This window comes from Urocitellus parryii, chromosome 8 (genome assembly GCF_045843805.1).
Source record: "Urocitellus parryii isolate mUroPar1 chromosome 8, mUroPar1.hap1, whole genome shotgun sequence".
Taxonomy (NCBI): domain Eukaryota; kingdom Metazoa; phylum Chordata; class Mammalia; order Rodentia; family Sciuridae; genus Urocitellus; species Urocitellus parryii.
Genome location: NC_135538.1, coordinates 136,875,165 through 136,900,149, shown reverse-complemented (window position 1 = coordinate 136,900,149; position 24,985 = coordinate 136,875,165). Strand labels below are relative to the sequence as shown.

The following is a 24,985-nucleotide window of genomic DNA, read 5'->3' as shown; positions in this document are numbered from 1 at the left end:
TGAGAGGGCCTCCTGCAAGCTGTGGGCTCAGCCACCTGCAACGAGACTGTGGGAAACCATTGAGCTGAGTGAGCCACAGTGATCCAAATCTGAGAATGAAAACAGTCTCACAATACACCTGTGCTGGGTGAGGTCTTTGGAGGGATTCCAAAATTTTTGAAGGTTTTTTCCTCCCTGCATGGAGATGCTTCAGTAGGCCTGGAGAGTTCCGTCCTCTCAAGCAAATATTATCCGGCTCATCCACCCCAGTGTCTCCATCCCGACATGAGAAAATTACTCTTTCCTTAACAAAGCCCTAACCTGAAACTGAGCAAGCCAATAAATTCATTCTGTTAGCTCTGTTACCTTAAAATTAAATCCCGGTTCTCATTTTCATCATAGTATAAAATAAGACTCCTGAACATAAGGGTCTCTTTAAGTCTTTAAAACTAACTGTCCCAATAAGGTGGCCCCCAGCCAATGTGTCTGTCTAAGGAGAACTTGAATTGTGGCTATCCTGAGCTGAGCTTTGTTAGAAGTGTGCAATACAAACTGATTTTGAAAACTGATTACAAATAAAGTAACTAGCTTACTAATCAGTTTTTATACATTAAGTATATTAAATAATACTTTTCTATATTGGGTTAAATAAAATATATTATTGACACTAATTTCACCTGTATCTTTTTTTACATTTTAATCTACATTTTAATTTGTATAGAACATAAAAAATTACATACATGCTTTGCAGTATTTTTGCATGAAACAACACCGTTTTTATTGCTTGCATAAAGGATTTCTGGTTTTCACCGTGGGCCTCAAGTTGAGAGTTGTCTGAGGTGGTTGTTCTCTTTTCTCAAGGATTCTGAAGCTGTACAGAAGTCAGTCAATTCCAGTCTGTGTTTTTCTAAATGCACGGATTCTACAACACAAAGAATGAACTTTAATGTGTACAAAAATTGTTTTAAATCATTACGGAGGTCAAGGAAACCCAGGGTGGAAAGAAGAATAGGTCAGAAGAGCTTAATTATATGACTGATGTATGAAACAATATCATCAAAAGGGGTGACGGTAAAAGAGGCTGTCCCAAGTAACTTTGACCTGAGTGGAATCTCTAAGATGAACAGCAAGAAGAACTGTACATAAGCACTATCCTCTGGTCGAAAGTTGTTTCTCAGGGAGGTTCAAGTCAACCATTCTCAAACCACTCCATATGCTCACTAGAACTGGACAATTAGGTAAATGGGTGACAGGCAGTTGGGGTCAAATGTCTCACTGTTGGAATAGGAGGTGATAGAAATGCAAGGGGAGGAGGCTAGAAAAATCTATATGGTGGTAGTTTAGAGTTGGAGACAGCATGCAAACTCATGTTTAACTTAACATAGATATACATGGTCACCCAGCAAAATATATATGAACAGGTATAGACACACATTTTAAAATACATTTCTCAGTCATCTGAGAGTGCTAGAGGCAATGACACACCTCAGTAGCAACATGCACACCTACTGCCAAGAGTTTGGTTTCTAATAACATTGTCTAGTAACAGGAACCATAGATCCTTGGAGAAATTGCTGGTTCTAGAACTTGGGTGGAGGTACTGTGAATCTCATTTACCTTTGTGCATCTGGTTTCTATTTATCACTGCAAAGTGACAGTTGGCAAGCTGTGGAGGAATCAGAAGACTGTAAAGTTTTATTAAAGTTTCAAAATATGAGGAAAAAAAAGATGAACCTGGAAAAATTCATAGGCATTGAGGCAAGGAAATATTCCAATAAAAAGAAAATAAAGGTCCACAATTATGGAGTATGTCCGTGGGAGGGACAGTCAGATGAAAACTCTCCCAGTGGTCAAAGCTGGAGCAATTTGAGCAATAAAGTAGAGTAGTGTTGGGTTATAACCCAAACCATAAAGTAAATGCCAGTAAGTCCATATTGATGTAAATAAATGACTGAATAAATAAATAAATGAGGGAGAAGAGACAAACATCCTGCATAAAAGAAATTCTCCCCAAGTTACTTTCAAGGATGGGAAGCCTAACCCCCCACTCCATGTGTGGGCCATGCATAGCATCTTCTCTCCAAAGAATACAGGATGGAAGGAGAGACCAAAATATGTAACTGTGCAGTGCAGAAATGGAATGAACACTTACCTGTCCAGGCAATCAAAGTTAACACAAGCAGTGATAACTCATTTCTTAGCTCAGGCTGCAATAACAAAACACCACATAGACTGGGTGGTTGGAACAATATTCTCACAGTCTTCCAGGTGGTAAGCTCAAGATCAAGGTGCCTGCAGGGTAGGATTCATTCTGGGGCTTCTCCTCTTGTCTTACTGGCCCCTTCCTTTCCCCTTTCTTTGTGTGTGCACAGGAAGAGAGAGCAGGAGAACTCACAGAAGTCCATCAATTCCAATCTGCGTTTGTCTAAATGCATGGATGCTATAGCACAAAGAATGAACTTTAATGTTTACAAATTAGGGAGGGACCTCCTTCATGACCACATCTAATTTGAATGGTTAGATGAGTGTCAAGTGCCAGGTCACAAAGGCACCATCTCCAAATATGACCACGTTGGGGTTTAGGCTCAAAATATGAATTTCAGGAGGTCACAAATATTTGGTACATTATGGTCACTATTGATAGTATTCCCTTGGTGTGATGTGATGAGAATAGCCCTTTGCCTCCACAATCTACTTCCCCAAACTCAGAGCATCAGTCTAGTCATGAGAATAACATATGATGAATCTCAACTGAAAGGCCCCAACGGAGAGAGCTGAGCAGTGCTCCTCAAAACTCCAAGATGATGATAAACAATGAAAACCTGAGACTTATCCAGAGCCAAGAGGACCTAAGGGGACATGACTACAAAATGTTATGTGCTATCCTGGATGATCCTACACAGAAAAAGGACATGAGGTCAAAGCAAAGGAAATCCAGATAAAGAACGAACTTTAGTAATTATAACAAATACACCATATGAATATGATGTATTAACTAAAGGATAAACTGAGTGAGGAGTATCTGTTGATTCTTTGCACTCAATTCACAAATTTCCTATAAACTTTTCCAAAACTGAAACTGTTCTAAAATAAAAGGTTTATTTTTTTTTTAAGAGATAAACAGAAATTCTTACAAAATTATCATCCAGAATAATGGGTGAAATAAAAACTTAGTAGATTCATTGAACAACAATGAAGGCACAGATAAAGAGAATTTATAAAATGGAAAACTGATCAAAAATACACAGAATAAGACATAGTAAAACAGAAGGATGGGAAATATGAAAGTGGGGGGATATATAGAATATACACTGAGCAGGAATCACAAAATGCCCAGAATAGCCAAAGCAAACTTGAACAAGAAGAGAAGAACTGGACCTATCACATGATCTGATTAAAAAACATACCACAAACAGAGCAATACTGCATAAAAAGATACATAACCAAACACTGCCCAAAATAAGTCCGTGGATTTACTGTCAACTGATCTTTGACCAAGGTGCCATGAAGGAGGAAAAAATTAGTCTCTTTTATAAACAATATTAGGAAAATTGCATATACACATGCAGAAGAATAAAATTAGAACTTTATTTCACACCATCCATAAAAATCATCATAAAATGAACTAAAGATGTAAATATAAAACCTGAAACTGGAAATCTAGCAAAATAAATAAAGAAAAAGCTTTTAGGTTGGTTGTTTTGTTTCGTTTTGTTTTGTTTTGTTTTGTTTTTGTACCAGGGTTTAAACTCGGAGGCACTTAATCATTGAACAAAGCCCTTTTTTTGTATTTTATTTAGAGAGAGGGTCTCACTGAGTTGCTTAGGGCCTCACTAAGTTGCTGAAACTGCCTTTGAGCTTGTAATCCTCCTGTTTCAGCCTCCTAAGATGCTGGAATGACAGGCATGCACCTGGTCAGACATAGCTTTTTGATATTTTAGATATGACCTTAAAAACACACAAAAAAATAAAAGCAAAAATGAGACAAAGAGTGTTGCGTAAAGTTAACAAGCTGAGTATTGAAATGGCCTACAGAATGGGAGAAAAATATGTACAAGCCATACATCTGATAAGGGGTTAATATAAAAAATAAGTAACACAAAAACTCAACAGCAAGAAAAGAAACAATCCAATTAAAAAATGGTCACAGTTCTGTTGGGCTTGGGGGCGCACACCTGTAATCCCAGAGGCTCAGGAGGCTGAGGCAGGACTATCACAAGTTCAAAGCCAGAATCAGTAATTGAAAAAGATGAGATGCTGTCTCAAAATTTAAAAAATAAAATAAAATAAACTAGGCTGGGTAAGTGGCTCAGTGGAAAAGTGCCCCTGGGTTCAACAGTACCAAAAACAAAACATGAAACCCTAAGTAGATATGTATCAAAAGAAGATATATGACTGCCATAAGTATATGCAAAATATGTTCAATATCAGTAGCCACCAGGAAAATGCAATCAAAACCATAACGAGGAGCCTCACACCTCACACATAAGAATTAATAATATAGTCTCATTCAAAGTAAAAGATGACAAAAATAATAGGAAAAGATAGAGAAAACCAAAAAACAAAGTCATCATAATATATTAACAACAAATCTCTCAGTAACTGGTCAAATTAACATACAAAATGTTACAGTTTAAAGAGGGAATATTTGATCAACACAATCAGAAAAATTTACCTTGTAGATGGATATTCATAAAACACTAAAAACAGAAATTATAAAATACACATTCTTTTAAAGCACACACAGAAAATTTTGCAAAAAAAAAAAAAGTCGAAAGCTTGCAACATATGGTCTCTAAATATATTTCAGTTCTGCTGTAAATAAATACCAAAAAGACAACCAAAATATGCTGATCCCAAATAAGCAAAGCTTCTGGCTCCCAAACCCAAGGCCAACCCTGAAGAAATTAGAGAGAAAACTATGCAAATTCTTGAGATTAGAAGAGTTGTTTAGATGTGTGACAATTGGGTGGTGTTTTGGGCCAGTGAACAAGAAACCCTGAAAAGTCTGGTACAATGAAACCGAAAAGTTTTGCTCTTGCTTCTCTCTTGCCCTTTCCTTGTACAAACATAGCTTCCCCCTCACCTGCTGTGATTCGGAATTCTGGTTCAAGTGTCCACTGGAGTAAAATAAGGGCATCACTGAAAATGATGCTAGTCAGGAACTGAGAAAAACAGGTGGGGACTAATTTGCCTAGGATATTCATTTTCCCATCCCCTGCCTACAAATCTCCAAAGGTGGTCAACTAAAACTCTAAAAATAATCTCCTCCACGTCCAGTTAATAGGAGTTCTAAACGAAAGAGCTATTTTAATGGAGAGAAGAAAATGGAGATAAATTTCCCAGAAATAAAAGTCCCCAAAATAAAGACTCGGATTGAAAATTCCAAGGATTCCAACAAGAAACATTAAAACAGTCGCCAACTAAACTCATTTTAGTGAAATTTAAGAAAGATAAAGAAAAGTATTTCAAGAATGCATGCAGATTACAGAAGGCTATCTACAAAGGAACAGAAGGTGGATGGACACCAGATTTTCCAACAGTAACACTAAACACAAGAAGACAATGGGCTCACATTTTCCAAGTGTGGAAGGAAAGGCCAAGCTATCATTTTAATACAATAAAAAATACACTGAGAAAGCGTCACAAGCTTTTGACATTAAAACACATAATGGAAATAGTCTTAGATGAATAATTTGGAGGAAGTATCATCGTGATTCTGGTTCTTGATACAGAGCACTGAGACCCTTGGACTCTCCAGAAAGATGAGACTGTCTCTTGCATGCCAATGAGCTGACCGGTGGCTGGAAGACTCTAGATGGCTTCAGGACAGAGGTCAGCCACCCAAAAGATCCAGGAATAATGAAAGGCTTGACACTTTCGATTGCTCAACCCATGGAGGTGACTGGAGGGTGGCAGATAGAAAGCACAGAAGCTTCTCATCCCTTCCCATACAACAAGCTCTATGCATCTCTTTCCTATATCATTTATAACAGATAAACACAAGTAAGTGTTCCCCCGAGTTCTATGAGCCATTCTTGCAAATTAACAAATCCCAGAAGGTGTCTCATTAATTTATAGCAAGTTGGTCGGGCATATAGGTGACAGCATACCTCTTACTACTCATATTTGAAGTGGGGGCAGTCTTGTGGAACTGAGCCCTTAACTTATGGATTTGATATTATCTCTGGCAGATAGTGTCAGAACCGAATTAAATTATAGGACATTGAGTTGGGGTCCAGGGGAGAATTGCTTGATGGGTTGGGGTGAGGGGAGACCTTATATATCTGCTCCCAGAAGTGTTACACTGAGTAACTCTGTCAGAGACTAGGAACAACAATTTGGTTTTTCTTATCTCTAATAATCATTCAAGAAATGCTGAAAACATAGAAAAATTAAAGGTAATTAAATACCTTACTGAAGTGTTTTATTTTAAAATAGATTAATAAAAATAGAGCTAAGATCAAAGTAAGAGAACAATAACATCCATGATAGCCAAAATTAAAATTCTAAATCTTAAAAGGTTATGTAATATGTGAATGGAGTACTATAAAATTTTTAGAAGAGAATGTAGGAGAAATTCTTTGTGTCCCAGGATGAGGTGAAGACTTCTTAGACATAATATCAAAAGCATGAGACATAAAAGGAGAAAACAGACAAATTGCCTCTCATGAAAATTAAAACTTTTGTTCTACAAAAGACTCTATGCAGAGAAAAAAAAAAGAAAAAAAGAAGTCACCAATTAAAAGAAAATATTTGCCAATCATATATTCAACAAGGAATTCACAGCTGAAATCTACAAACAACTTTCTAAACTCAGTAGTAAGAAAACAATTAAATCAGAAAGTGTTATGGGACAGGCTACATGGAGTCCATCTTGCCCTGAGACTCCACATCATGTAAGAAATGCTTCTCCCAGGGAAAGCCTGGCCTCTGTACCCATCTACAATTACTTAGCAGAGCATGCCTGGCAACACAAAATGGCAATTCTTATACAATGTAAAAGTGTTCTCTCTTTGGTTCCCATTTTTCTTGGACAATGAACCCTGTCAGAGATTGATTGTCTAGATGTTGTAACCATTCTTTAACTTATACACAACAAGGGATGTTTTGGCCCACTCTCTTTTCTGCTTTTGATTTTAGATCTCATCACGTTTGTTTATGGTTTTGAACCATAGCAACAGCCATTTATGCTTTGTTATGGTTTGGGACTATAAAAGGTGAGCTCAAACCCTGGAGGGAGGTCAAAGGGTGTAGGCTTGCAGCCTGCCCCTTGGCCCGCCAGCTGGTGGATCCAGATGCCCAACTGGTGAATAAAGTTCCCTGCTTTAAGATCGACTCGGTGATTTATTGCAATCTCACCTTAACAAAAATAGGAAAAATTTTAAGCAGATATTTCACTAAAGAAGATAGAAGAATAGCCAATAAGTACACAAAAACATGTTCAACATTACTAGACATTAGGAAAAAGCAAATGGAAACCTGGTGAGATACCACTACATATCTGTTAGAACAACTAAAATGTAAAAGTGGTGATAATACCAAATGCAAAGGAACTGGCTCTCTTGTATATGGTATATAACCCAGCAATCATATACCTGGTATTTTTCTAGGTCTAGAGAAATGAAAATTGTGTTTACCTGAAAACCTATATAGACAGGGCTCATAACAGATTTATTTACAAAAGCCAAAACTGGGAACACCCCCCATCTCCTTCAATAAATACTTAAACTAATTTTGGTACATCCATACCACGAAATACTAGGCAACAGTAAAACAATGAACTATTGATGCTTTCAACAACGTGGATGGCAGAATGGAAAAGTCAATCTTAAAGGTGATACTCTGTGTGATTGCATCAACATAACATTCTCAAAATGAGAAAACTATATTTATTTATGGAAAATAAATGTGTGATTGCCAAAGGTTAGGTAAAGAGAGGTGGAGTGAGGCAGAGTGTGACTATAAAAGGGGAATACCTTCAGGGTGACAGAAAATTGTGTACCTGGATTGGATGTGGTTATTTAATTGATACATGTGATCAAATGTTATACAATTAAATGCACATATACATCCAAATTTCATGTGTGGAAAAAATTTTAAAAAAAGGCTGGTGAAATCTCAGTGAGTTCTGTCATCTAGTTAATTATATCACATTTTCTGATTTTGATAATGTGCTATGATTATGTAAGATATCACCACTAGGTACACGTGACTTCTTTGTATTAATTTTTGCCACTTCTTGTGAGCCTGAAATTACTTCAAAAATAAAACATTTTTAAAAACCTACATAAGATAAATATGGCAATATTGGCAGTAGAAACCCAGGGAGGGAAGAATGTACTAGATGTCGTGTTTCATTGGTGGAATATGTCTGTATCTATTCAAAATATTTTTAAATATTTGAAAATGTATAACTTAAAAGTATGATAAGCCAAAATATAAATAAGTCAGTAGAACCAAGTCTATCAATAATTACAACAAATGTAAATGGATTAAACACACCAATTGAAATACAAATCTTGTTAAATTGAGCTTTTAAAAATCTTTATATGTTACTTACAAGAGATGCATCTAAAGTATAAAGATAAGGCCAAGATTAAAACCATAAAGAAAAAAAAAGACATATTAGGTATATAAACATCAGGGAAAACCCCAAAATATCTGGCCTAATTAATTTAATATTACATAAAATATACTTTAGCAAAAGCATTATTAGATATGAAAAATATTGTTATCTAATGATTAAAAACATTCATTCCACTGAAAAGGACACAGAAATCAGCTTGAAGGGACTTCCCTCACTGAATAGAGGAACATGAGCATCCAAATAAAGATAAAAATGGATTACAGCACATTAATACAATAGGAAGACATGAGTCCAGGCAAATGAACGAAGGAATAAGAAAGGAAGCCTATTTCCTGTAGTAGAATGCCAAGTAATAAGTTTAGAAGAAATAATAAAAATAGAAAATCCCCTTTTATTAACCACTCCAGATGTGGTGATTTCAGACAGGAGCAGTGAATAGAGGTGAAAATGCTGTTGGGAGGAAGACAGAATCCTTCCCCACAAAGGACTCATCAGTTACAAAGGGGGAAACAGTGAATTTAAGAGAAACCTGGCAGACATCACGACAAGTTAACATCACCAGTGGGTGACATTATTCATCCCAATGAGATGGGCAGAGAACACAGCTTCCTCTCAGAGGTGATCCCACCACACATGAGTGGTCAATGCCTAAAACTTAAAACTTCAGACAGACCACAGGGAGGTCATCCTATATAAGTCCAGTCATTGTGAAAACCATCCAGGACCTGGGGTTGGGGTTGTGGCTCAGCAGTAGAGCGCTCTCCTAGCATATGTGAGGCTCGGGGTTCAATCCTCAGCACCACATAAAAATAAAAAAATAAAATAAAGGTATTGTGTCCAACTAAAACTAAAAAATAAATATTAAAAAAAAACATTCAGGACCTAAAGGACACAGAAATTAAGATTTTTTTTAATGTTAAAACATTTTAACTGCATCCCTAAATAAACCACATAGGCTTTCTCTTCTGAGAAATTTATTTGTGTGTGTGTGTGTGTGTATGTGAATGTGCGTATGTGTGTACACATGCTTTTTAAATATTGAATTACAAAGTGCTTAAGTTCTTATACCAATTTTTGTGACAGTTGGTAATTTTCTTTTTTATTTTCTTTAAGATGTAAATTGACGATTTTTTATTCAATATAATAAAGTTTATCAGTCTTTTTCAGTTCACAGTTTTATGCTTGTTTAAGGTTTAAAAATCTTTATATGTTTCACTTTGTATTTGAAAGCTTTGTTTTGATCAGTTAGGTCTTTGTATTAGACTGTTTTGCATTACTATAACAAAATGTCTGAGTATAACTTCATTAGTAAAGGGTTTCTTTTGGATCATGGTTCTTGATGTCCAATGTTGAGGGGCTACATGGGGGAGGGTGGCAGAATCCTGGTGTAGCAAAGGGCATCACACAGAAAGACACAAGGAGTATGTGTCTTCTGGTATAGCCACCAATATTCAGTCACAGAAGCTCCACCCTAATGACCTCATCTAATCCTATCACTTCCCAAGGGCCTCTCATCTGAACATCACAGTCAGAGGGAGCTACCACTTTCTCAATATCTCACAATGGGGATTCAGTTTAGATACATGAACCCATTGGGGGACTCAGCAAACCATATACAAACCATAGCAAAGTCTTAAATCCACCTGGAGTTGATTTGTTTTAAAACAATTAATTATGAAATGACTTGGAACTTAAAAAAATTCCAAAACAATACAAAGAATTCAAGTGCCCCTTCCCTTAGAGATTCCCCAGCTATTAACCTTTGACTGTTTGTTCCATTGTTGTCTATTTATTTATCACCAGTATAACTATTCCTTTTCTGAATCCTTTAAAGCAAGCAACAGATGTTTCATCATCCCTAAATACTCCAATATGTATCACTCCCAAACAAAGACACAGTCCTGTATAATTAGCATGCAGCCCTCCACTCGGATACAGATACTGGTACAAAACTACTGCCTAATTCACAGACCTCATCCAAGGTTTTCCAACTGTCACAACAATCTCTCTGCCCATTCTGCTCCTGGACCTGTGTGGGAATACAGGTCACATATAGTTGCTAAATTCTCTTCCGACTGTTTCAGTGTGAGTAGGGACTACAGAAATGTTCACTTTGTGATAAATCCACAGGCTGTACATCCTAACCTTGTACATTATTCTGTGTGTATGTTACATTAAAAAATGTTTATTTTTAAGAAGAAAGCTAATTCCTCACATACATTTGAAACACAGCATTTGCTTCAAGAATTCAAATTTCTATGTTAAAATCAGGTTTCTTCAATCAACCATAGATATCAAGCCTAGATGTTTCAACTAATTTTGGAGTCTCACAACTAAAGAGTGAAAAATATCACTTTATCAAGTAGCACATGCAAAGGTACACACAGGCCTTCCAAAGTGGATTTTTAATGTGATCCTTACCAACATATTTCCATAAAAATTTCACTCCCTTCTTAATTTAGATGATTGCTAAAATATAATATAGTTTTCTCAACTGGAAAGGCTATACACATTTACATTCATATTTTGATTAAAGATTTTAATTGAAAGTTTAAAAAAATGAGCAACTGAATTTTTGAGGGAGACATATTGCTAGACCCATCTATTCTAATATTGCAGAGGATTTTTTCTGACCCAGAAGACAGAGATGGAATTTCCTAGTGGCCCTGGCAATTGCTCTTGCAAATAAGTTCAGGGTGATATCTTTGAGATGGCAGTTTCTGGGAAGCCTGTTTGTAATGGATTGATGGACCAAGTTGAGGAATCAACCATATACTTACTTCTCAGCCAAAACTGGGGCTGGTAAAAACCCGAACTGGAGAAAGGAAATTTAGTGCCAACCAGGCTTACAATTAAGCATGGTCTCTTCCTAGTAGCTTTAAAGATAAAGAGTTTTGCATATGTATGCCTTAATTATGCAGACCTACTTTAGGGGGTTCCTTTCCCTCACTTCCACATGCAAGACCAAACAGCACCAAAGTTTGCTTTTTCTTTCTTCCTTCCTTTCTTCCTCTTTTTCTTTGTCGAACAATATATCCATCCACAGAGAAAAGCTCTGGTTCGCGAAATTTTGAAGTTGAAAACAGCCTATGAGATTGCATCAATAGTCCTGTCTTCGTTTTTTTTTTTTTTTTCAGATTAGGTTAACTGCAGCCCTGAGAAGTGTGGGAGACACCAAAGGTCAACTGAATCTTGACCACGGCCTGAGTTTCTCTGTCCTTCACTGGTCTCTGAAATGTGTCTCTCACCTCAAATGTGATATGGGATGAGTTTTTCAAATTGATAAGAGTCCATGTTCTCCATGGCCACCTTTAACTAGGGATATTACCCCAATGCTTCCGAATAGCCAGCCCGAGTTGGCAACCAGGGATGGCTTTAAGCTTTAAAGAAGTCGAAAGAACCAAGTCTGCATGGAGCCTCCACTGCTAACAAAAAAAAAAAAAAAAAAAAAAAAAACACCGTTAGCTTCTGCTTTCAACTATGCATCCCCCAAACCGTTGATGGACAGTACTAACTCTGCTGGTCTCTCACTCCTTCACTTTTACCAAGACCCATATCAGCAAGGGGAGGCTAGGATGCAGGGGAGGTAAGTCAGGAGGGAAAAGCCTGCTCAGGATCCAGCGGCGGCGCGGCGCCATGGCCCCAGCTGCACTACAGAGGACCCCCCCACACACACCCCGCCCTAGGTGTGCGGGGACTGTGCGCAAACGCGGGTCACCTCGGGCGGCAGTTCTCCAGCACCCTGCTTCTCTCAGCTTTACTTAGCTTTTCATTGCTGCTTCCTCCCACACCCCTAAAGACTCAAGTTCAGGGTAACAGAGATGGGCCAGGGAGAATCCCGGGGCATCCCTAGAAAACGTTTTGGAAGATCCCCGGTGGAAGACAAGGTCATTGAAGGCAAAAAAAAAAAAAAAAAAGAAGAAGAAGAAGAAGAAAGAAAAAAAAAAGAAATCTTAAGCCGCCCTAAGTCTCAGCTCCGTAAAGGTCTGAGTACGTTGGGGGAGACTCAGCTCCCAACCAGCGAGGGAAGAGCTGAGCGGGCCAGGAGCGCCAGACCCCGAGGGGAGGGGCAGAAGCAGAGGCCGGGCGGGGCTGCAAAACCCCTGGAGGCCCCACCCCCCGGGCCAACCTCCCGCTCTGCCATTGGAGGAAGTCTGGGGCGGGTCCCAGGGACGCCCCCCTCTCGCCACCAGTCCGCGGCCCGCCCCCTACACGCCCATTTTTTTTTTTTTTTCCCAGCTTTTCCCGGAGCCTTGGAGCAAGCAGGGAAAGGAAACACCGGTGCCACCACGGCGCCCCGGGACGCCGGAAAGGCGAGCCCCCCTGCCGCCCCGCCCGCCGGCCGGTGACATCAGCAGGGGCGGGGCAATGTATCTCCGCGGCTCCACCCCCAGGGCCTGGGCTGCTACCTAGGGGTCTGTGGTTTTCCCCGCACGCGGGAAGCCGCCAACCAGAGCAGGCGCTCGGCTGAACGAAGTGCTGCAATCAGAATCCCTGCGGCTCTCGCGTCAGCCCCTCACCCTTCACAGCCTGTCCCACCGCCCCCCTCTCCTTATTTTGCACCTTTCTCTCCCTTTCTCTGTCTGTGCATCTCCAAATGACTGTGTATGGGGAAGCCAAGATGGGCATGCAAGTGGCACACTGACTGGAGAGACAAATTTCATGCCATATCCCCTTAATCCGTTTGCATTTCTACCTTATTTCATAGCTTGACATTCTCATATGCAAAATGTGGGAGAATCGTTTTCTCCCCCCCCCCCCAGGCTTAAGGGAAAAGTTATTCGATGCCTTCTGTAGTATTTCATCAAAGAAATTAGAATTTTAAGCTTCGGTGAAGGAATTGGGAGTGGGAGACAGCGCAGAAAAAGAAGTAAAAAGAAACCCAAAGCTTAACAGCGTTTAGAAAGGAAATAACTATGTTTCATTCTCGACTGAGTGTGTCTTCTGCAGCATTTTGCACAAATGCAACTGCAGAACCATTTCGTTGCAGATTAAGTAGGCTGCGTCTGCACAGGGTCTGTGCGGGATCTTCAAAAGACAGTGCAGGTGTATATGGGTCCGGGTGTGCGTGTGCTTACGTGATGTACGTGTGTGCGTGTGTGTACGTGTGAGTGGGACCCAACCCCAAGAAACGCATCAAGATCAGAAACAGGAATGCACACTGGCGCTTGCCTTGGAAATTTCCTAAAGCGCTTAGAGTTTGTAAATCACTAGTATCCGAAAAATTGTCAGCAGAGGCTCTCTCTCGGTGCCCTGCCCCACTAAATATAGGTGTCCGCGGTGTCTTGTGAAGCAGCCTTTGGCCCAGGCGGGTCTTGTGAGTGGTGAAATCCACAGAGGGCACGCTGTGTATATTTTGGGGGTCCCACGTGTGTGGCCCAAACCCCTGGGGCCTGGGCGTGTGCGCGCGCTCGCGTGTAGTGTGTGGGGGCGTAGGTGTGTGAGTGTATGCTCGTGCCGGGGGGCCGAGCTGTGTGCTCACGCGCTCCAAGCTGCGCCCAGAGCTCAGCTGCAGGGTTGGAGAAAAAAGAGGGTAGGCAAGTGCTGGGGGGGGGGCGCGGGGGGCGGGAGGCCGATTGGGGGCTTTTGAATTGATGGAGTTGGCTTAGCCGCTTTTCCCTCTCCGGCTTGAGCTCCTTTAAACCTCGCTGCTGCTTCGTAGGAAGGGGGCTGGATTCACTGTAGCTGCTGCAGGAGGGGGAGCAGGTTGAAACAATCGAGTGGGCGCGCCAGGACTCCCCGGCTCCAGGCGGGGAGGGGAGAGGGAGCCCCCATTCTGCGCAGGGAGGGGGCGGGGTTGGAGGGGCCCAGCAAACCCGGAGGAGGCGGGGGCGGTCGCTAGGATGGGGGAAGCGGTCACCCCCAGGAGACAAGATTTCGTTCGGATCGCACATTAATTGGAGATATCTGATTAATTTGAGCTTCTGATGACTATAAATGGCGATTCTCTACCAAGGTGTCTATATTAAAAAAAAAAAATCGTTCCGTGTCATCCCCCACGTCAGGCCTGCTCGTGGGCGTGAGGCTGTACTTCCTCCGCCCCCTCCTAATGGAGTGAACCATTCCCAGCTCTTCCTCCCTCTCTCTCTCTCTCTCTCTCTCTCTCTCTCTCTCTCTCTCGCTCTCTCTCTCTCTCTCTCTCTCTTACTCTCTCTCTTTCTCTCTCCCTCTCTCTCTCTCCACCTCTCTCTCTTTCGGTCTCTTCCTCGCTCCCTCTCTTTCTCTCCTCCCTCTGCCTTCCCCGTGCATAAAGTCTCCGTCGGAACTTGTTGGCAATGCCTATTTTCCAGCTTTCCCCCGCGTTCTCTAAACTAACTATTTAAAGGTCTGCGGTCGCAAATGGTTTGACTAAACGTAGGATGGGACTTAAGTTGAACGGCAGATACATTTCACTGATCCTCGCGGTGCAAATAGGTAAGTGGCCGCCCGGACCCGGCTCTCTCGGCGGGCGGCCGGAGACAACCAGTCCCGGCCAGAGGGGCGGACGCGCGGACCGGCTGGGCCTGCAGCCACCCCGGGGTGCAGAGAAACCTGCAGAACCCCGAGGGGGTGGCGTTGGCTCCCGAGGACTTGGGCGTCCCGGGTTGAATTTTTCTAAAGAAAAAGAGACTCCAAACGTTCTCCAGGAAATTTGTGCGGCCGGCCGGCCGGTGGTTTTTCCAGAGGAGGTCCACCGTCCCCCTCGCCGTTTTCCTCCAAAGCGCCCATCCATTTTTGCTTGCCTATCTGGGGTTAGACCCGGTTCGGTGCGCTCTGGGGCAATGCATCGGTCCCCTGCAATACTGCAAGATACTATTTTTGAAGGGTCGAAAGGTGAATTCAGGAAAAAGATGGCTAGCCAGATAGGACTGGAAAGTTTTATGTGCAGAAAGCGAAGATATTCCTGGGCTCCGCTCAAACTGCTGCATTTAGAACTTTGTCATTCTCCCGCCCCCTCCCCCCATATCCTAGCTGCAGCATTTACACCGGGCACCGCAGACTCGGTTCAGAAGCAAATCGAGAACGACCAGGAACTCTAGATCACATATTTTATTATGCTTACCATTGAGGAGGGTAAACTGAGCAAAATATACGTGAATATACTTTTTGAGACACGTTTGCCTGTTACTTTATCCAACACTGTCTGCATTTTGTACATAGGAAATGGTTAAGAAGTGTTTGCAATATGTCATGTCGGGTGTTTGTTATTTTTGTTTGTTTGGGGTTGATTGTGGACAGATTTATTGAGTCACCATTTTATGTTAAGGAATGTTGAGTTGGTAGTTACACTGCCATGGGGCTTTTTAAAGTTTACATTTTTTTTTCCATCCAGAATGCAGAAAACATTATGGGAGCAGGCATTAGAAAAATTCCTTTTTTGATTCTGGTTCAGAACATTAATTAACATGGCCTAAAAGTGAAAGTGAAGCAGGTTATTAATAGAATGGACAAGAGAAAAAATAGAAACTCTTCAAACGGGTTTTTTTTTTTTTTTGAGATGGAGGGAATTGTTATCTCCTATGAATTCAGGCTGTAGCATTCTTCTTTGCAGACAAATCCTTGCAGTATTTTGGTGGGGGCTGCTTTAGGGAATTGGTTTGGGGCAAGAGAAAGAATACAAAACAATTTTTCTGTATGAGAAATGTGGAGGACACAGGATTTGGGGTTCTCTGGACATTAAAATTGATTCTTTGCAATGGGATTTTATGCACTTAACATGATTTTGAGGGATCTGGTTGTTTGTTTTGTTTTTATTCCCCAAGAACATTATAGGATGTTAGTGTATGTGTATGCAGGATGTTGCTGTTTTCCTTTAATTCTAAGGAATGACTTAATGCTTCCAGTCTGGTTGATTTGAATATTTGACATTAGTTCAAAGAGCTGCAATAAATAAAGAACATTTCTAAAGGCAGCAAATCCCTTAAATGTTGCAAATAATTTGCATGTGGCATTTTGCAATTAGCCGGAGAATTTTCAGGGAACAGGAGAGGTAATTGTTTTTGAGACTGGGGTTTTAATCCGAGAAGGTTTGTGCTGTTTTCTCAGTGGGAAATAACCTTACTTTGAGGATTAAAAAAAAAATTAAAAAGCAGTTGTGCATGAGGGATGTGTTTTGAACACATGACCCTCAGACTGAAAATGACCGCTTGTAGGCTATGGAGTTGAAATTGAACGTATTTTTTTTTCCCCTAATGTCTGCCCTTTCCTGCACCAGAGCCTCAGTCTTTATTAATTCATGCCTGGGAGCTGTCCCAAATCACTGACATTTGGCAAGAAAAGTGGGGGTTGGGGAGGGCGGAGAAGAGGAGAGAGTGGTGAACGAATGAAGATGCGGTGGGAGGAAGTTTGGAATGAATGAGAGGTCGAACGAATGAATGAACGAATGGAAACCGCACAAGACAGGGACGCAAAGGAGGACAGAGAAGGAGCCCGAGTTGCCTGCCCAAACTTGCAGAAACCGGGTTCAGAAAGGACTGCAAAAGGGACAGGGCTGCGACCTACTAGGGTCACCTGCACCTGCAAAATCTGTCCCGTGCACAGGCTCTGGCCTCCTGGTGCAGGCTAGAGCCCAAGGAGTCAAAGTTGCAAAACACAGAAAATTTCACGACTTCTTATTTTACACACGCACACACTCACACATGCGCTGTTTGCAGGGTCTTCTCCATAGCAGCGCCTAGAAAGATAACGTGACAGAACGCTTCCCGCCCCCAGCGAGCCCCAATTCCCGTTTTAAAAATTGTCAGTGCGTCTTAGGGGCCTCTTTTTCAACACCGAATTTTTAGGGGTGGAGGTAAGGGGTGAGGAGAGACCTGGGACAGAGCGGGAGAGTGGTCTGTATTTTGTTTCTTCTCTGCCACGCTGTGCGTAACGTAGAAGAGGATGATGCATAGGGTTGATTCCACTTTGAGTTTTATTATCACAAATATTCATTTGTTCATGAGATACTGTCAGTGTTCCATTTGCTATTATTGTAGTCGCAAGGAAGGGCATTTAATTTTTGTGGAGGTTTCTGAAGGTTTACGCATCTGCCCCAGCTGAGGTCGAAGTTAACCCTGGTCCCTTCCCCAGCGTTTCCCGTTCCGGATTATAAAACGCAAGACCCGCCTCTCTCTTCCTGCAGCAATTTGTACACCGTGAGCTCTCGGAGGTTGCTGTGGGTTCCATCACTTTCCCCCTGGTCTGCGTCTGGCCTAGCGCTCGGGGACAAGAGGATGCGTGGGGGAGTGTGTGCGCGCGGGGGGAGAGGTGCACGGTCCTCCCGGGACACATTCACACGCGAGCGAGCGGCAGCGGCCAGGACACTGCGGAGGAGGCTTGCGCACCGAATCCTGGGAGCTAGAGGCCGAGCCACCCTACATTCTCCCCGCCCCAACCGCGCAGATTTGGGCTTCTCTAGCGCTTTCCTGGAGCCCCAAGTGCTCCTGGCCGCTAGGTATCCAGTCTCAGGCTGGTTTCGTTGGCCTTAGGGTGGAAAGAAATGGCCACCGCAGCGCCCACAGGCCTGGAGCCTGTTTCTGGTCCGGAGCCTCGGGGTTGGGTGGACTTGAGTCCAGGAGCAAGGAACTCTGTGCCGCCCGGGTTTTCTCCTCCTTTTCTCCAGCCGCCCCATCTTGCATCCAGTCCCCCTACCCTCTGACGCAACTTGGAGCTAGAGGCCGCGAGTCCCCAGGAGGCCGCGAGCTGGGCATTCAGCAGCCTGTCTGGGACCTGGAGAGCAAAGGTCTAATTCCGCTGCTGTCCCAAGTGGTGTCGGGCCTTTCCCGGGATGTGAAGGGTGTGTGGGGAGGTGAGTGGCGGACAGAAGCGGTGGAAGGAAGCAGGGAACCCGAGATAGTGTAGGTGACCTGGGGCCACCCGCGCAGACACATCCGTTCCCCGGCCTGGCTTGTGGCCCTGACTGCCGGTACAAATCAATCCCATTGGGTCTTGAGAAATGTAAACTGCCTTTTTCTGTGGGGCAAAAGCGAGTGCATCCCAGGGTCTCTCGCGGAACAGATTCCACGGTAGGCATCGGTTTTATAATGAAACAATCCATTTCGGTGACCTCCAGTGGCTTCCAGAGACTTTATTCATCCATTCATTCTGAGCACCCACCGAGGACTGCGCGCCCAAGGGCTATTGGCGGGAGGTGGCCTCGGTTCGGATGCTTGCCCCCAAGTCCGTCAGCCTTCCTAGGCTAGCCTCGCCCCTGCACTCTGTTGTCCAGACCCCCTTCTCTGTCCTCAGAAATGGAGGATTACACTGCTAGAGACGTGACGGGGCTTGCTGGGGGAGTGTTGGGAGACGAAGGAGGGAGTGAGGAGACAGAGAAATAAAAGAGATGAGGGAGGTGAGAAAAGGGGGGCGATAGAAACAGAAAAAGATACAGAGCGCGATTCAGGAGGGAGCTGGAAGGAATGGACTTTCCTCTCTCCCACTCAACCCACATCCGTTCACCGCACAGACGGTGCGCACCAGAGTCGTGTTGGGTGGATATCGGCCATCCCCAGGCCAAGTCTTTCGGTCACCTTTGACATCGGTGCTTCCCGAGGCTGGGCCATGAGAGACACAGCTCCCTGGGGCAAGGCAGCAAGAAGTCGTCGGGGACGCCCGGGCGGGCCTTGGGGCATCAGGGCAGGGTCAAGGCGCTGCTGACCGGTGTACCCTCCTCCCCCGCAGCGTACCTGGTGCAGGCCGTGAGAGCAGCGGGCAAGTGCGATGCGGTCTTTAAGGGCTTTTCGGACTGTTTGCTCAAGCTGGGCGACAGTATGGCCAACTACCCGCAGGGCTTGGACGACAAGACGAACATCAAGACCGTGTGCACGTAAGTGTCCTCTCTGGTCCGCTGGGGTTCTCTTCTGGGGGCGCTGCTGAGGTCAGAGTGCCGCGCCTCCCCGCCTGAGCTCAGCGTACAGTGCCAGAATAAATCTGCGCACTCTCGCCTTCTGACTCTCACCCCCAGGCCCAGGCCTACGGACAAGCCCTCTGGTCCCTAGGCCCAGTCCTCTGGTTTAGGAAACTCCAGAGCCTGGGGTGGACTACAGAGAAAGAACCCCCACAGCGGCCTGATCCCAGCAGCTTCACGGGCTCACAATGAGGTGCATGCACTCAGTCCACCTGAGAGAAGGCCTGGGGCAAGGAACCCTGCTACCAGTTCCTCATTCCGCAGAATCTCTGCTTTGAGGCAAACTTTAATTATTACCTCTCTCAAGGATAAGTGACCTGCTGAATACCCTGAACAGTTGGTTTGGGTTTGAGGACCTTTGGGGGGTAATTCTAGATTTACCTAGAGGCTATAATCACTGGCCTATTATCTCCACTTTCAGTGATATATGGCCCTTTCAAAACACACCAAGAAAATGCAGCACAAGCAAGGAGGCCCTGGCTTCCAGTTTCTGGGAGAAGGGCTGAAATAATATTTTATTGTGTAGCAATGTCTGGTGACTGTGCTAAGTTTGTAGTCCTTTCCTAAGCTAGAGGTAGCCATCCTCCATGCTTTTCCAACCCCTTCCCCTATCTGCACTGTCTCCTCAGATTGCTGAAGGCGCGGGCCCAAAGGAAGGGGAGAGAGACTTCATGGCCAGGCCCAGCGGTGTTTTCTCAGAGATTAGCTAGAAAGTCTGCTCCCACTAGCAAATGAGGTAACCAGCACAGCTCTGTTGCAGCGGACCTGGGACATTAGAAATTTGCTGCAGACCTTAGAAATTTCCCCAACCTCTGCAACAGACACTGCCTTTATTTTTTTCAAAAACAGCTGCTTTCTGCCACCTCTATAATGACCCTTCTGATAAAGTCAAGGCAAGAGGTATCCCTTATTCCCAGACGTTGAAATGACCATTTTCCAGGCTTTTCTTTTTATACTGTGAAGAAGTCTTCTCTCCTTAACTGGGAAGAGTTTATTTCAATTACAACTGAATGAAGGTCAATCATGCTACATACTTCCCTGAATACCCTATTACCCACCTGGAGCCATAGCAGCTAAGTGGCTGGTACCTTCTTATCAGAGTAGGAACAAATACTTAATTCCAAATGTCTGGTTAAAAGTAAGAATGTACCTCCTAAGGCATGCCAAGGTTACATATAAAGGAATTACCAAAGCCTCTGCCATTTTCTGGAACTTTCAAGCTATTTAAATATTTTAGCAGGACTTTGGTCCTGGAAAACCTGGAGTGAGAAGGCCCCTCCCTGAGGTTGCAGGCCATAGTTGGGCCCAGGCCTCATTCACTTGGTGGTGCTAATTGTTCAACAGGATAAAGTGCACCTCTCCCAGCCCCCAAGTGAATATTTTTTTTTTTCTCTAGGAGTGTCCCTCTTCTAGGAAGGCCCTATCCCCATCTTGGGGTACATAAAGAAAGCAGTAATTTAGAAATCCTTTGGGAGGTGCAATTACACAGGAGCTCCGCAGGAGAGCTGTCCCTGGGCTTCTTGGTGTGCCAAAATCTTGCTATGTATTGCAATCCTGAAAGTCCTACACACTGCCCTCCTTAGTCCTCATAAACTAGAGACTCAACAGGGGTCATGAGAAGACAGTCTGAACCAAGGCAACCCAACAAACATTTATAACTTCCCTATTAGCCAGAAGATGGGGTGGGAGTGCAAATAAGGATAAATCAAACACTATGGTTGCCTTCAACATGCTTACCGTCCAGGCGGGCCACAGAAGAGGGAGAGAGGAGTACATATAACCCAACTGCCTGGAGGGCTGCTGCTGTTTTCTCTGACTCCCAGGGCCAGGGTGAAGTGGGAGCCAGCCTGGAGTTACCGAGACACACAGATCGACCCAGCTCCGAAAGGAGACAGCGCCCCAGGAATCGATCACAGCTTGGGATTATATTTAGTTTCGGGATCTATTTTGGGTTTTCAGAAGAAAGGGGGACAATAAAAAAAAGAAAAAAAAAAAAAGAAAAAAAAGACAGGTTGGATGAAGGTTGTGGGGGCGGGGCTAGGAGCCCAGCCCAGCCTGGGAGGAGGAAGTGCTGTTAAAAGCTCGGCTGCCAGAAATGACCGGAAGGGGAGGACGAAGAGCCGGGTCCTAGAAGGCTGGCAACGGTGGGCCTTACACTCCGAAGGCGGTGGGGGCGAGGACCTCTGGGGTCTCAGCCCACCTGAAAGACTGGAAGAGGAAGCATGCAGCGCGCAGGCCTGGGGCGCTGGGGGTTGCCAAAGCGGGAGAAGGCCCTGGAGCGGGCGCCAGGTGCCAGGCACTACCACTCACCGACCTGGGCAGGGCAGAGGCAGGCAGGAGTCTCTGGATGGAATCTGAGCCGCGGGACTGGGGAGGGCCAGGCGGGAGGGCCTCGGAGGACCGAAGCAAGTGGAGAGGCAGAGAAAGAGGAAGTAGGGGGACCGAAGAGAAGAAAAATGGAGGGAAGGGGAAACCGAAGAGAGGGAAAATGAGGAGAAACGGGAAACAAAAGGCGGAGATGGGGGTGGGAGTGGGAGAGATGGAGGGCGAAGGCGAGAGTACCGCAGCGAGGAGGAGGGAGACAGAAGGGGCGAGGGGGAGGAGAATGTGAGAAGCCAAGAGGGGAGGGCCGTACCCGAGCAAGTAACCCATCTTGCAAGCTAAGAGGCATTAATGGGCGGCAGCTTGCAAGGCTTAGCACTGTTTTCCCAGCCTTCCCCAAGGAGGGCGAGCAATCTGTTGGCGAAGGCCGAGGTGTGCCAGCGCAGTTGCAGCGGGTGCAACCCGGCTGCCGAATCCGCCACAGGCGAGCTAGAGGGGGAGCCACCTAGGTGAAGGGGCGCCCGAGCCGCTTTGACAGCGCTTCTGGCATGGGCCGAGGTCCGACGACGAGTCGCGACCTGGCGCAGCCCTAGAGCCAGGGCTGCTGCGGCGAGCAGGTAGGAAGGGGCGCGCACTGGCAGATGGGCGAGGAGGCCGTGAGAGGGGGAGTCTCCGGGGCGCGGGTCCAGGGTCCTCCCCGCACCCCCAAATGATCCTGCTTCTTCTGTTTTGTTCTGTTCCTCGCCAGATACTGGGAGGATTTCCACAGCTGCACGGTCACAGCCCTGACGGATTGCCAGGAAGGGGCGAAAGATATGTGGGATAAACTGAGAAAAGAATCCAAAAACCTCAACATCCAAGGCAGCTTATTCGAACTCTGCGGCAGCGGCAACGGGGCGGCGGGGCCCCTGCTCCCGACGCTCCCAGTTCTCCTGGTGTCTCTCTCGGCAGCTTTAGCGACCTGGCTCTCCTTCTAAGCCAGCTCCCCTCCGCGCCCACCCACACTCACTCCATGCTCCCGGAAATCGAGAGGAAGATCCATTCGTTCTTTGGGGACGTTGTGATTCTCTGTGATGCTGAAAAAAAAACACTCATAATAGGATTGTGGGAAATCCTGATTCTCTTTTTTTGTTTTTTCTAATTTCGTTTGATTTCTTGTGTTTTAATTTGCCAAATGTTACCAATCAGTGAGCGAGCAAGCACAGCCAAAATCGGACCTCAGCTTTAGTCCGTCTTCACACAAAAATATGAAAACGGCAACTCACCCCCATTTTATTTTTAATTTTTAATTTTTCTTTTTTTTGGCAAAAGAATCTCAGGAACGGCCCTGGGCCACCTACTATATTAATCATGTAAATCACATGAAAAATGATGGGCTCCTCCTAATAGGAAAGCGAGGAGAGGAGAAGGCCAGGGGAATGAATTCAAGAGAGATGTCCACGTGGGAAGCATATGGTGAATAATTCACGCTCACGTCTTTCTTCCACAGTATCTTGTTTTGATCATTTCCACTGCACATTTCTCCTCCAGAAAGCAAAATGACAGATTATTGGCTTTAGGTTTTTTATGGGTAGGAGGGAGAGAGGAAGGGGTTGTGGCAACTCTGGCATCATGGTAAAAGGTGTGAGAAGCAATGCTGCTAAGGTCACTGAGGGGTTAGCTTTACCTGCTGTTGTTGATGCATCTTTCAAATCCACTGCCTTTGTTTTCCCTCCTCTCTCGTTTTAGCTGTTACACATACAGTAATACCTGAATATCCAGTGGTATAGATCACAAGGGGGGGATGTTAAATGTTAATCTAAAATATAGTTAAAAAAAAGATTTTGACATAAAAGAGCCTTGATTTTAAAAAAAGAGAGAGATGTAATTTAAAAAGTTTATTATAAATTAAATTCAGCAAAAAAAGATTTGCTACAAAGTATAGAGAAGTATAAAATAAAAGTTATTGTTTGAAATGGGGGTGTCACTTTGTTTCCTCCACCAAGTTCTCTGGGTACCTCAAGGGACATACAAAGCCGGGGTGATCAATTAACTCACGTGTTCACAAAGTCACTGGATAACCTGAAGGCTTCAAGCAGATGCTCCTTAGCTAGGACTCCTTGCCACGACCCCCAAATTTCTCATTCTTGAAAGGGGGGGGGAGGGAAATTGTTTTAAAATGTATTCATTCAAAAGCAGAGGTCCCTTCTAGGTGCGGAGTGCAGAAACTGGGCTTGCGCGTCCGGGGGAAAGGCGCTGGCAATGCCAAGTGGCCAGCCAGCTGCCCCCACCTCAGGTGGGTCTGAGCCCTAACCACGATCCTTCCAGGCCGGTCCCTAACCACGATTCGCCTCTTCCTCTGCGGTGGCCAGAGGCAGCTTGCGAAGGAACCGCCATTAAGGGTTCCAGCCGAGGGGCAGAGACTGTTCCCTGGCAGGGATCAGGTGAATCCTTTCATAATTAATAAGGCAGCTCAGTTGAAATGGCGAGGAGACGGGCCCTATTGATCCGGCAGTCGAGATGCTTCCACTTTTTCCTATTTATAGGCCCCTCATGGCCTTACGAAGAAGTAAACATTCCAGAGTAAACAAGAACCGAGGAGACCCAGGTCTGGGGTCCGCGCGGGCAGAGCGTAGGTTGGGGGAGGGACAACTGCACGCAGGTCTCTGGGTTCATTGAAATCGGAATCTGATTTCTTGATGAAAGTAGAGGGGAGGGGGGGCTGCGTGGGGCGGGGGCGGGGGGCGTGCAGGGAGGATGAAGGGAGAGCTTGGCGGCTCAGCAGGTTCCCGCCCGGCGGAGCCCGCAGCCCGCCGCAGGGAGGGTGAGCCTGGGCTCTGAAATGCAATGTGTAAACAATCGCTAGTGTAACAGTTCATAAATCAACCCCAGTGGGTCGCAGCCCAATCTGCATCCCCCCCACGATTGAATTCCAGCAACACATGCGTCCCTGCGCCCCGAGCCATGCAAGCTGCACGGATTCTTAATGGCAGCATCTATTACGGCCTCCCGTTCACGCACGCGCTGCGCGGGGGCCACTCCCGGGAATAGTTTTACGCGCTACCTCTCTGCCAGCTCCCTCCTGGGTCGATCCCCTGTTCTTAGGCAAAACCAAAGGAGATCCTCTGCGCTGCCGCCTGCGTGGGGCAGTCACTCAACCCCAAAGGCTCCTTGTTTGGAAAACAGTTGGGTTTTGTTCGTTTCGTTTCAATGTATATAAACAGAATCATACTAACCTGAGTTCAACCCCT

The 24,985-nt window shown here is 44.8% G+C and overlaps 1 protein-coding gene across 1 annotated transcript; it reads left to right on the top strand.

Annotated features, from left to right (window-relative positions):
• Positions 1-14,694: 14,694 nt before the first annotated feature.
• On the top strand, positions 14,695-23,665 carry Nrn1 (neuritin 1). The gene is made up of 3 exons (XM_077801963.1): positions 14,695-14,983; positions 19,208-19,352; positions 22,504-23,665. The coding sequence occupies exons 1-3, from the start codon at positions 14,929-14,931 to the stop codon at positions 22,730-22,732; spliced, it is 429 nt and encodes a 142-aa protein (XP_077658089.1). The 5' UTR covers positions 14,695-14,928; the 3' UTR covers positions 22,733-23,665.
• Positions 23,666-24,985: the final 1,320 nt, after the last annotated feature.